At 50.4% G+C, this 12,626-nt stretch overlaps 1 protein-coding gene across 1 annotated transcript in view; it reads right to left on the bottom strand.

Moving 5' to 3' along the window:
- The window catches only part of RND1 (Rho family GTPase 1), an 8,426-nt gene extending 2,222 nt beyond the window's left edge, over window positions 1–6,204 (bottom strand). Inside the window, exons 1-4 of the mRNA XM_011987622.1 lie at window positions 5,961–6,204; window positions 5,095–5,182; window positions 2,329–2,438; window positions 1,314–1,448 (exon numbers count right to left, since the gene is read on the bottom strand). Coding sequence (XP_011843012.1) covers window positions 1,314–1,448; window positions 2,329–2,438; window positions 5,095–5,182; window positions 5,961–6,080 — 453 coding nt within the window. The 5' untranslated portion in view covers window positions 6,081–6,204. The remainder of the gene's footprint in view (window positions 1–1,313; window positions 1,449–2,328; window positions 2,439–5,094; window positions 5,183–5,960) is intronic.
- Between the last annotated feature and the right edge of the window lie 6,422 nt (window positions 6,205–12,626).

The following is a 12,626-nucleotide window of genomic DNA, read 5'->3' as shown; positions in this document are numbered from 1 at the left end:
GGGTGTGTTGGCAGACACCTGTAATCCCAGCTACTTGGGAGGCTGAGGCAGGAGAATCGCTTGAACCCAGGAGGCAAAGGTTGCAGTGAGCTGAGATCGCACCACTGCACTCCAGCCTGGGTGACAAGAGCGAAACTCCGTCCCCCAACCCTATGCTCTCATGCACATAAGAAATTATCCAGGGGTCTTATCAAAAATGCAGATTCCAGGCCAGGTGTGGTGACTCACACCTGTAATCCCAGCACTTTGGAAGGCCAAGGTGGAAGAATCACTTGATGTCAGGAGTTCAAGAACAACCTGGGAAACATAATGAGACCTTGTCTCTACAAAAAATGTTAAAGATTAGCTAGGTATGGGGCCTGTACCTATAGTCCCAGCTACTAGGGAGACAGGAGGGAGGATCACTTGAGTCCGGGAGGCCAAGGCTGCATAAACAACTATTATGTGACTGCACTCCAGCCTAGGCAGATCACTTCTTTTTTTTGTTGAAACAGAGTCTCACTCTGTTACAAGTGTGCACCACCATCCCTGGCTAATTTTTTGTATTTTTTGTAGAGACGGGGTTTCACCATGTTGACCAGGCTGGTCTTGAACTCCTGACCTCAAGTGATCCACCTGCCTCGGTCTCCCAAAGTGCTGGGATTACAGGCGTGAGCTACCACATCTGGCTCTTTTTTTTTTTTTTTTTTTTTTCCCCCTTGAGACAGAGTCTTTCATTCCGTCACCCAGGCTGGAGTGCAGTGGCACATTCTCAGCTAACTGCAACCTCCATCTCCCACGTTCAAGCAATTCTCCTGCCTCGGCCTCCCGAGTAGCTGGGATTACAGGTGCATGCCACCACAACCTGCTAATTTTGGTATTTTTAGTAGAGACAGGGTTTTGCCATGTTGGCCAGGCTAGTCCTGAATTCCTGAGCTCAAGTGATCTATCGGCCTCGGCCTCCCAAAGTGCTGGGATTACAGGTGTGAGCCACCGTGCACAGTGCCCCTCCTCCTTTTTTTTTTTTTTTGAGACAGGGTCTCTTTTTGTGTGTGTGTGAAATTCTAATGAACACCTCTAATGATTCTAATGCAGGTGGTCAGAATACAGTCTTAGAAATGTGGGCACACACAGGAATAACTCGCCTGCTAACTGACAGCATACATCTGGGTAAGCAGGTACCCACCACCTCTCTCCAGGTGACTCATTTGCTAATTATTACAGCAGTTGTCTCTTGCCATAGTGGAAGAGTTTGAGCCAGGGCCATATTTCAAGCTGTCTGCCTCTAGCCTTCCTCACTTCAACCTACAACACGCATTTGCACATGCACATACCTGCTCATAGGAGATGGGCGCCTGCTTCTGGTGGGACAGCTCCATCAGAGTACTCAGGTCTGTTCGCAGGTCTGTCTTGCAGCCAATGAGCAAAACGCGGGTACTGGGACAATAATCTAGGATTTCTGTCCTCCACTGAGGGGTCGAGCAGGAGGAAGGGAAGGAGAAGGAGGAAGGGAGGATAGTTAGTGGTAGACAGATACCAGGAGAAGCTTGGCTGGCAACATTACACACATCACCTCGCTTATCACCAGCCCAGTCCTCCCTATGAGTCACAGCATCACCACTGCACTAATTACATCATCTTCCTGCCCATGAGGCCTTTGGGGCCCCCAGAGTGCTGACCCAGGAGCCTGTTCCCCCAGTCTATGGCCCAGTCACCAGAGAGAGCGCAAGGGTAATTCTCCTCCCACTCTCTGCCAAGCATACAGAGCATGGATCTGCCCCCTCACCCCAAAGGGCCTCACAAGTCCAGAATGCCAGGGGAAAGCCAACCAGTCTCTTCCCAAGGGAAGAAGGTGATCCCAGCATCTTCTATACTCTACTAGATCCACAAGGTTTCCTAGGACTCCTCAGCATTGGCGGATCTGCCCAGACCCAAGCATTTCATACCAGCAGCTCAGCTCAGACCTGCCTAGCTTGCCCATTCTCAGTGGGACTGGGACCAGGGTCTATAGAAGCTGCCTCCAAAGATCCCATGCCTGACCCTCATACCATATCACTTAAAGGTTCTCTGACTCTCTGTCCTCTGCTTCCTGAGTCTTCAACACCACCCTCCCCTGTGGGGCCTCTGGCAAGGCAGCATGGGATAACAAAAAGGGTGGGAGGCAGCGGGGTAAGCAGACCCAAGTTCCAGTCCCAGAGCTGTAGCTAATGGTGTGGCCTTGGGCAAATCTCTTCCTTCCTGGGCTTCCGTTTCTTGATGTTATACAAGAGGGCATTCATGACAAGGTCCCCACGATTCCTTCTTGGTCCTCATGCTGAGTTAGAGATTGGAGAGTTGATCTAGTCTTACCTTCTTGAGTGCGCTGTCCACTGTCTCTGGACGGCTGATGTCAAAACATAGTAATACTGCGTCCGAGTCGCTGTAGCAGAGTGGACGGACATTATCGTAGTAGGGAGATCCTGGTGTAGGCCAGAAAAGAGTTGATGGTGAGCCACGGTGCTTTCCTTCCCCAATAGGCCTAAGCCCTAAAGCCCTGGGAATACCACCCATGATCCCTGAGGATCCACCCATCTTCCGGGGGAATGTGCTATGGCTGGAAGCTTGGGACCTGACCGTCTGCCAGAAGGTCATGCAAGAATATCATCCCCCTTGGTCCAGAAAAAGGGAAAGAAGGCAAAATAAAGTGGGTGGAGTATAATTTGGCCCTGTCCGGGTCTCCTACAGCAACTTAATTGGACATCTACTAGTTTTCTGAGTCCCAGAAGATGCTTCCAGCCCTGCAGAGAGACAGTGCTTATTTCAGGGTTCCTCTCTTCTAGAGCCTGCCTGCTGCCCAATTTCACTCCCCTCTGCTCCAGGGTCTCCCCAGTGAAGAGACAAACCTGCCTGTTATGTAACCTGGCTGCTGCTTTGCCATGGGGTCAGAACTTTAGGAGGCTAGCGGGGAGGGAAAGAATCAAGGGTTCAGTGCCCCACTTCTCCACCCACCCAGATCGGCTTACACTGAAAAGGGCAAAAGGAAAGCTGTACCCCCTGACCCCCCCACATCTCAGAAAGGCAGTCTCAAAGACAGCAGCACCAATGGCTGGGGATTTAGAGGCTAGAGCAAGAGTCCTTCGTTGTGGGGGGAAACAGGCTATGCAGACCCAGGTGGTCCCGTATGGGAGAATGCTAGGGGCTGAGCCTACCCCCTCCACCCTGGGGAAGGAGCAGTAGCGGATTTGGAACCCAGACAATCCGTGCTCAGAATAGCAAGCAGCCCCTCTCCCTGCACCGCAATCGCCATGGAAACTGGGGGGAATCCAAGCTGGTGGGGGGATGTTGATCATTAAAAAAAAGGAATACAGGGGAGTTGGGATAGCTGCCTGCTCCTTTAGCAAGCCTCCCCCATCCCTTTCTGAGGTGGGGTCTTACCACTGCAGCACTGAGGAGCGGAAGCACTGCAGCATTGGGGAAGGGGGAGGGGAGGAGGCCTCCATTTTGGCTCCAAGCAATCCCCCTCCCTTAAGACCAGCAAGTGAATAATGGGAACAGGGTCAACCCTGACCCCAACATTGGGAAACCCTATCCCACACACCATGGCCACTTCCTCCTTCCTTATGGGAACCTAATCTGAAAGAGGGAGTTTGAGAATAACTGACAGCCTTTATCCTTTCGGAAATTGGGGGTTGGAGGTGTGACACAGGGAATAGAGACTATACTTGCTGATTTTCCATGATCTGGTTTGGGATTTGAGGGCTGCATTCTGACTGTGGAAGGAGGGAGGAGGTGGGGGGAGGGGGTTTGGGCGGTGGTAGTGAAAAGAGATGAGCTGCAGTAAGATTCTGGGAAGATTGGAAGGTGGGAGGGTACAGCAGATGAAAAACCAAAAAATTATACATCATGCAGTCAAACTGCATTCTAGTCCAATCTAGCCAGCGTAGCACAGCCCAGGAGAACCAGAACCCTGCCTCCCAAGCCCTGAAACTGCAACAGGGGAAAAGCACACCAGGTTGGGGAATTTTTGTTTGGGGAGGAAAGGCTCATTGTCTGTCTAACCATCCCCTAGCCCCAATCTTTTCAGACCTCAGAACTGGAGCATGGGAACAACGACTGTTGGAGGAGCAGGACAGCATATTTATTATGTAGCAGGAAACACCCAGTGATTTATGGTCCCTTTTAAAACTCAGCCTGAATATGCATTTTTGGGGAGGGGCAGATTTTATTTTCTTTCTCCTATTCCCGGCTTTTACTCCTTTATTATGACTCTGAGCCAGTCCTTTGAAAACGATACGGGGTAAAGAGATAATGGGAAGGGGTCAGAATTAAGGCAAAGGATAGCCTAGCACTAAGGGCTTGGGGCTGAGAGGCTGGAAAAACATTGTTTCTACATTCTGGAGAGACAGGGCATCTTCTACCTCACCCCAGTAGAGGGAAAACAGGCAGAGCCAACCTCCCCTCTGCCCTGCCGGCCACTATTCACAACTGACTATGCCCTATATTAAGCCATCTCCCCCACCCTCCAAAACATCGATGATGCATCGCTTCATCCCTGAGCTGCAGCGGTGTGACGAGTGGGGCTGAGCTGCGGCAGGAGGACAGCAGTGGCCCAGGGTGGAATGCAGGAGACAAAACTGAGTCTGAGCAATCTTTCCCCAAAGCAGACTTGTCTCCCCGCCCCAACCACACTGCCTCCAGCAGCACTGCCTCTTGCCTCTTATTTGGCTTTGCTCTGGGGAAGTAAAAAGTGTGTGTGTGTATGTGTGTGTGTGTGTGTGCGCGCGCGCGCGCGCGCGCGCCCCCACACGTTGGGTGGCAGGGAAGGAAAAGGAGAAGTCCTGTTTTACTGCCCTCCCACCCCAGGAATATTCATGGATCCCTTCACCTCACCATCCCAGCCCTCTAAAGGGTGGAACTAGACGCAGGGAAGAGAGTAGCTCCTGGGCTTCACCTACTCTGCACCCTTGGACCATGCAACTGAGTCGACCAACTGTCACCCTTCCCCACAACTAAGGAGTCTTCAGATTCTCTTCTTTCACTTCTCCCCACCAAAGGGGAAAACAACTTCTAGAAGATAGCAGCTACACAGCAGACCAGTGGGGGTGGGAAAGGGGCATTTGGAGCCCGAATTCTTACCTGAGGTATCCCAGAGACTAAGCTCCACCCTCTGTTCCTCTGTCTCCAAACAGGCTGTGTAATTTTCGAACACGGTGGGCACATAGGTCTGTGAAAAGAGAGGAAACATTCACCCCGGGCCCCCCTACCCTCAGATCCCCTGGTTAGTGCTGGCTACACGCGCACTCACCAGAGAGACAGTAAAGTCACAGGAGACAAGAAACCAGAGGAGATGCCTGGGTCAGGAGAGAAGGGAATGTAGGGGACCGGGCACTTTGCTCTGTGGCAGTGAGAAATGTGAATGACACCCCCCACCACCACCACCGCACCAGGGGTAATCCCCTCATATCCTAGACGATTAGGGACACACAAACACACACAGATTCTTCCCATCCCCAGATTTGTGTTTCCCAATTTGAGAGAGCCACAGGCCAAAGCCAATCCTAGCTCATCTCCTCTCAAACCCCTCCAGCATGGTGAACAGAGGGCTGCAGAAGCCTGCCTGGAGGCACTGGCATAGAGCCTTTGAGGAGCAGGTGAGCGGATAGGCAGGGATTACGTCAAGAAGAAACCCCAGACTCAAATGCCTCCAGTGCCCTCTCCTGAGAGCAGACTCCAGGGACGCAGGAAGGTGGAGGGGATCTGATGGGGCCTTTGGGTGAAGAGGTGAGGAGGAGCCAGCGGGGCGGCAGAAGTGGAACAGGTCTCAGGGGAAGCTAAGGCAGGGCAGTCCTCCAGCCAAAAAGCAGCGGAGGATGGGAAAGCCTCAGAAAGCGGCTGAGGATGGGCTGGGGCTGGGGGAGCCACGTCTCCTGGGCAGGTGGAAATCTACCCCAAGTCGGGCTGGAAGGGAGAAAAGCCGGCCAGCGGGCGGGCGGGCAGCTCACCTCCGGATAGCAATCCTTCGCTAACACTTGTAACATCGCGGTCTTCCCACACTGCACGTCCCCGACCAGAACGAGCTTACATCTGGCCACGACTGGCTGGGGGGCCCGTCTCTCTTTCATGGTTGCAGTGTCCGCGGGACTTGAATTTCGATTCAGAAGGGAGGGTTGCGCCAGGTGCGTCTCAGCACGCCAACCCAGCCGAATTCCCTGCCTCCCTCCAACTGTGCAGGAGGCCGGCACAGCCGCCTTTTATTTCTCTGGTTGAGCCAATCACAAGAGGAGGCGGACTCTGTTACTCCCAATCCCTGAGGTGGGATTCCCTCCAGCAGCCAATGGATCTGAGGATCTGAGTCAGCGCCCCCTTCCTCCCTTCCCTTTCTCTTAAAGCTGCACCTTTGCTTCCCCCAGAAAGGGGATTCCCACGTTGTTCTGCATTTGTATTAGGAAGGGGAAAGGGTACTGGAAGCAAAATGAAATGATCTGGAGTGTCTACCAATAAGTGTCAAAAAAACAAACTAGCTATGGAAGCAGGAAGTGAGGTCAGGCTGGAGTTGCAGGGATTGTCCCGGGTGGGTTAGAAGAGCAGGACCTGCTTAGACTATAGACAGGTGCGTGTGTGTGTTGGAGGAGTGGGGGGTGGGGGAGGTGGCCCAGAGCTTCTCTGACATTTTTTTTTTCTTTTTTTTTCCTTACATCTTTTGTTTTAAGTAGAGACAGGGGTCTCACCATGTTGCCCAGGCTGGTCTTGAATCTCTGGGCTCAAGCAATCCGCCTGTCTCAGCCTCCCAAAGTGCTGGGACTACAGACATGAGCCACAGCATCTGGCCTGATATCTGACTTTTTTGTTTTTTCTAACTCCCATCCAAACTAGTTCTTGCTTCCCCTTATTTCCCTTCCCAATATCAGCTCCTGCTGTACCTCTTTTATTTTTATTTTTATTTGTGTGTTTATTTATTCATTCATTTTGAGATGGAGTATCGCTCTTGTTGCCCAGGCTGGAGTGCAATGGCGCGATCTCAGCTCACTGCAACCTCCACCTCCCTGGTTGAAGCAATTCTCCTGCCTCAGCCTCCTGAGGAGCTGGGATTACAGGCACCCACCTCGATGCCCTGCTAATTTTTGTATTTTTGGTAGAGACGGGGTTTCTCCATGTTGGTCAGGCTGGTCTCAAGCTCCCGACCTCAGGTAATCCGCCCGCCTTGGCCTCCCAAAGTGCTGGGATTATAGGTGTGAGTCACCATGCCTGCCTGGCCAGTGCCCCCTTTAAAGCCTTCTCTTCTTCAAGAATCACCTTCGCCACCAAAAAGAGAGAGACAGAGAGAGACAGAAAGAAAGAAAGAAAAGAAAGAAAGAAAGAAAGCTTTCTAGAGTCGTCCAGAAAAAAACACACAGCACCTGACCCAGTGATGGGTAGAGAGAAATGAGGGACTCTGGCAAGTGGGGATGGGAGAGAGGAAGAAGACAAAGCAAACACACTCACTGTTTGGCCAGACAGCCTCTCACCCATGCCTAGCAGGAGCTGCTTAGGGGTGTTTGTTCTGTGGCCTAGGCTCAGCTTCCTGGATGAATCAGGCACAGGTCCAGTTCCATGTTAACGCCCACTGAAACTGACGCACTAATTGTGTCACCTGGTTAAAGTTCAGACTGGACCCAGGATTTTGGGATTAGAAGCTGGAGGACAATCTAAGGTTGAGATGAACTACATAACTTTTTTTTTTTTTTTTTTTTTTTTTGAGATGGAGTCTCACTCTGTTACCCAGGCTGGAGTGCAGTGGCTCAATCTCAGCTCACTGCAACCTCTGCCTCCCGGGTTCAAGCAATTCTCCTGTCTCAGCCTCCTGAGTAGCTGAGACTACAGGCGTGCATCACCATGCCTGGCTAATTTTTGTATTTTCAGTAGAGACAGGGTTTCACTATATTGGTCAGGCTGGTCTTGAACTCCTGACCTTAGGTGATACACCCACCTCAGCCTCCCAAAGTGCTGGGATTACAAGCATAAGCCACCGCACCCAGCTGAGCTTCATAACTTCTTAACAGCCCTGTCCGGTGGGGCCCCTGAATTTTGGGGAGGCTCTCTACTAGAGGGAACTATGGGCTGTCCACAGCTTAAATAAACCACTGATTGTCCAGGAATCAAGACTGTCCAAATAAGGATTCCAGGGGATTTGTGATTGAAGGAAGACCAACTTTGGGCAAAATTGAGAGTAGTCCCTTTCCCTTGTCAAGCCCAGTGTCTCTGGAGCATGACCTGGGCCTTGTTTCACCTGAGCTTTACTTTTTTTATATATATATACAGAGTCTTGCTCTGTCACCCAGGCTGGAGTGCAGTGGCGTGATCTTGGCTCACTGCAACCTCTGCCTCCCAGGTTCAAGCGATTCTCCTACCTCAGCCTTCCGAGTAGCTGGGATTACAGGTGCCTGCCACCATGCCCGGCTAATTTTTGTATTTTTAGTAGAGATGGGGTGTCGCTATGTTGGCCAGGCTTGTCGTAAACTCCTGACCTTAGGTGATCCACCTGCCTCAAATCCCAAAGTGCTGGGATTACAGGCATGAACCACTGTGCCCCAGCCTGAGCTTTACTCTTAATTCATAGTCATTGCTGCCCCACCCAGGGATAGTTTCCCTGTGATAAAGGATGCCTGAAAGCCTTCCACAGACCCAAAGGGACAGATCTGTAAGAGTGAGATTTCCAGTGCCCACTATAGGCAGTAGGAGAGTGGATGTTGTTTTGAGAATACAGCCTAGTTAGGCCGGGCGCGGTGGCTCAAGCCTGTAATCCCAGCACTTTGGGAGGCCGAGGCGGGTGGATCACGAGGTCAGGAGATCGAGACTATCCTGGCTAACATGGTGAAACCCCGTCTCTACTAAAAATACAAAAAACTAGCCGGGCGTGGTGGCGGGCGCCTGTAGTCCCAGCTACTTGAGAGGCTGAGGCGGGAGAATGGCGTGAACCCGGGAGGCGGAGTTTGCAGTGAGCCGAGATCATGCCACTGCACTCCAGCCTGGGAGACACAGCGAGACTCTGTCTCAAAAAAAAAAAAAAAAAAAAGAGAATACAGCCTAGCCAGTGTTCCTCCAGTCAAACCTCGTGGCTCTGGGGCCAAGGCCCACACCTGCTCTCCACCCCTATCCTAAGCTCCGTTCACTTCCTGGGATGGGTAATGGCCTGAGGGAAACTTCAGGGTGGAAAGGGCATTATCCAGGTGTTGCCATTAGCTGGCTGCCTCTTCTCCCAGGCTTTCTGAAGGTTTCTGCCCTTTACCTCCCCTCATCCTCCGCCCTCAGATAATGTTCTGTTGATAGAATTCGTCCTCTTCTTGCCCTTTTCCAGCAGCCTGACAGCCTCTCTGAGCTGTATATAAGTGGGGTTTGGGAGAGTTCCAGGAACAGCTATAAGATCATGAACTGCCTCAATCTGGAATCCTTTCCCACAGCCTGACCTTCTCCTTCTGTATCCTCCTGTCCCCTACCTTCAGTCTCATCTGGACTTAGTTCTGGAAGCATCAGTAGAGTTCCCATACATACTCTTTTTTTTTTTTTTTTCTTTTTCAAGACAGAGTCTTGCTCTGTTGCTCAGGCTGGAGTGCAGAGGCATGATCTCTGCTCACTGCAACTTCCACGTCCTGGGTTCAAGCAATTCTCCTGCCTCAGCCTCCCAAGTAGCTGGGATTACAGGCACATGCAACCACGCCCAGCAAATTTTTGTATTCTTAGTAGAGACAGGGTTTCACCATGCTGACCAGGTTGCTCTCAAACTCTTGACCTTGTGATCCGCCCACCTCGGCCTCCCAAAGTGCTGGGATTACAGGCGTGAGCCACCTCGTCCAGTCCCCCATACATCCTCTTAACTCTTAACTGAGTTCCCTCCAATCACAGCCCCACAGGAGTTAGCCTTCTCTCCATGTTCTCTACCAGCCTCCCCCTACATACACCATTCATCCACTACTCCAAATAAACTTTCAGAATAAGTAAAAACTGTTCCTGCTAAACAAACAGCTTCTTCTGGCTTCTAAGAACATTGCCATTCCTGAGCTCCTCCCAGACAGAAATTCTGAGAGCTGGTGCCAACATTGATTCTTCCCTGGGTGACTGCGTTTCAGGGTCAAGTAGCAGAAGGCCCGAACCATTATACAGAGCAGCCTCTACCATGGCCGAGGCCCAAGATGTGTCTCCAAAGATATTTTGTGGGTCATATGTTTATGAGTTTTGGTGGAAAACGTGTTATGTGTGTGAAAGTGTGTGTGTTAGATCAAGTGGCAGGGATGTAACAGGAAAAGGATGGAACTAAAGTTTAGCGGGTCTAGGCCTTGGACCTTGCTCTGCCTTTAACAAACCGTGTGCCTTTGAGTAAGTTACTTCCCTCTCTGGGTGCCTATTTCCTTAAATGCAGTGTGATGGATTTAACTAGAGAAGGAGTTTTTAGATGTTATTTAATTAATTAATTAATTAATTAATTTTTTTTGAGACAGAGTTTCACTCTTGTTGCCCAGGCTGGAGTGCAATGGCACGATCTTGGCTCACTGCAACCTCCACCTCCCAGATTTAAGCGATTCTCCTGTCTCAGCCTCCTGAGTAGCTGGGATTACAGGCATGCACCACCACGCCCAGCTAATTTTTATATTTTTAGTAGAGATGGGGTTTCTCCATGTTGGTCAGGCTGGTCTCAAACTCCAGACCTCAGGTGATCCACCAGCCTCGGCCTCCCAAAGTGCTGGGATTACAGGTGTGAACCAGCACGCTTAGTCTAGATGTTGTTATTATTATTATTATTATTATTTAGCGGTTAGACTCGCTCCTCCAAATTTGTTTAAACCTCTTTTAAATAACTTTATTTCAAACTCCATAGCCAAGACCAGGTGTGGTGGCTCACACCTATAATCCCAGGATTTGGGGTGGCTGAGGTGGGAGGATCACTTGAAACCAGGAGTTCAAGACCAGCTTGGGCAATGGAGTGAGACCCCATCTCTACAAGAAAAATTTAAAAATCAAATAAAAGTCTGTAGCCAGATTAATACATTAAAGTGTCTCTTCTGGGTCAGGCACAGTGGCTCACACCTGTAATCCCAGCACTTTGGGAGGCTGAGGTGGGTGGATCACTTGTGATCAAGACTTCGAGACTAGCCTGGCCAACATGGTGAAACCCCGTCTCTACTAAAAATACAAAAATTAGCCAGGCTGGTGACGGGTGCCTGTAATCCCAGCTACTCGGGAGGGTGAGGCAGGAAAATAGCTTGAACCTCAGGAGGCAGAGGTTGCAGTGAGCTGAAACTGAGCCACTGCACTACAGCCTGGGCGACCGAGGGAGATGCTGTCTCAAAAAAACAAACAAACAAGCAAACAAACAAAAAAAGCAAAGGTGGCTCTTCCCTATCAAGATCAGAAAAATTTAAAACAAGGTTATAGTTGAAAACATTATGCCAAGGTGAAAGAAGCCAACCACAAAAGACCATATAGACTGTGTCCATTTATATGAAATGTCCAGAATAGGCAAATCTGAAAAAACAGAAAGTAGACTAATAGTTGCCTAGGTCTGTGGAGTTGAGAAGGAAACGGGGAGTGACTGAAAAATCATCAAATTGTATAGTTCAAACTGGTGAATTCAGGATAGGCACAGTGGTTCATGCTTGTAATCCAACACTTTGGGAGGCTGATGCAGGCAGATTGCTTGAGCTCAGGAGTTCAAGACCAGCCTGGGCAACATGGTGAAACTCTGGATCTACAAAAAATACAAAAATTAGCTGGGCGTGGTGGCATGTGCCAGTGGTCTTAGCTACTCCGGAGGCTAAGGAGGGAGGATTGCTTGAGCCTGGGGAGGTTGAGGCTGCAGTGAGCCGTGATCATGCCACCTCACTCCAACTTGGGCAACCAAGTGTGACCCTGTCTCAGAATAAAATAAAATAAAACTACTGGTCTGGATAATACCCTCTAGCACAAATATGTGTGTGTATACCACATGCTCAAAGTTCAGGGCTGCCCTATCTTTTTTGGTTCTGATTACTCTGATAAGTTCCCTATCTGGGACAGTGGCATAATATACAAAGATGTTCAGGGTTGTAACAAATTAAAATTCATGCTGACTTGTACTAGAGAATACACAAGCCTCATACTTTCTCTGCCCTAGGGATTCTTTGCAAAGAGCCCCCAGGCACGCTGCCACCTGCATCTCCCAGAACAAGGCCCATTATCCCCTTCCCTTCATATGACGCAGGTGCTGCACTCCTCAGTCCTAAGCAATAACTTGTGATCTCAGGGGTCTCTGGTCCCTGGCACCTGGGAACACCTGACCTTTTGACTGCTGATCTTTTAACTGAGCACTCTAAGACACAGTCCTGCCTTGGGGGAGTTTACAGCTAAGCAGGGAGACAAGAAAGAAGCAGGCCAGGAGCAGTGGCTCACGCCTATGATCCTAGCACTTTGGGAGGCAAAGGCGGGTGAATCACTTGAGGTTAGGAGTTCGAGACCAGCCTGGCCAACATGGTAAAACCCCTGTCTCTACTAAAACACAAAAATTAGCCAGGCATGGTGGCAGATGCCTATAGTCTCAGCTACTGGAAGGCTGAAGCAGGAGAATCACTTGAACCCAAGAGGCGGAGGTTGTGGTGAGCCAAGATCACGCCACTGCACTCCAGCCTGGGCAACAGAGAGAGACTCCCTCTCAAAAAAAA

The sequence above is a fragment of the Mandrillus leucophaeus genome, unplaced genomic scaffold (assembly GCF_000951045.1).
Source record: "Mandrillus leucophaeus isolate KB7577 unplaced genomic scaffold, Mleu.le_1.0 Scaffold313, whole genome shotgun sequence".
Lineage (NCBI taxonomy): Eukaryota > Metazoa > Chordata > Mammalia > Primates > Cercopithecidae > Mandrillus > Mandrillus leucophaeus.
Note: the sequence above shows the minus strand (reverse complement) of the source record. Positions and strands in the feature narration are given on the sequence as shown.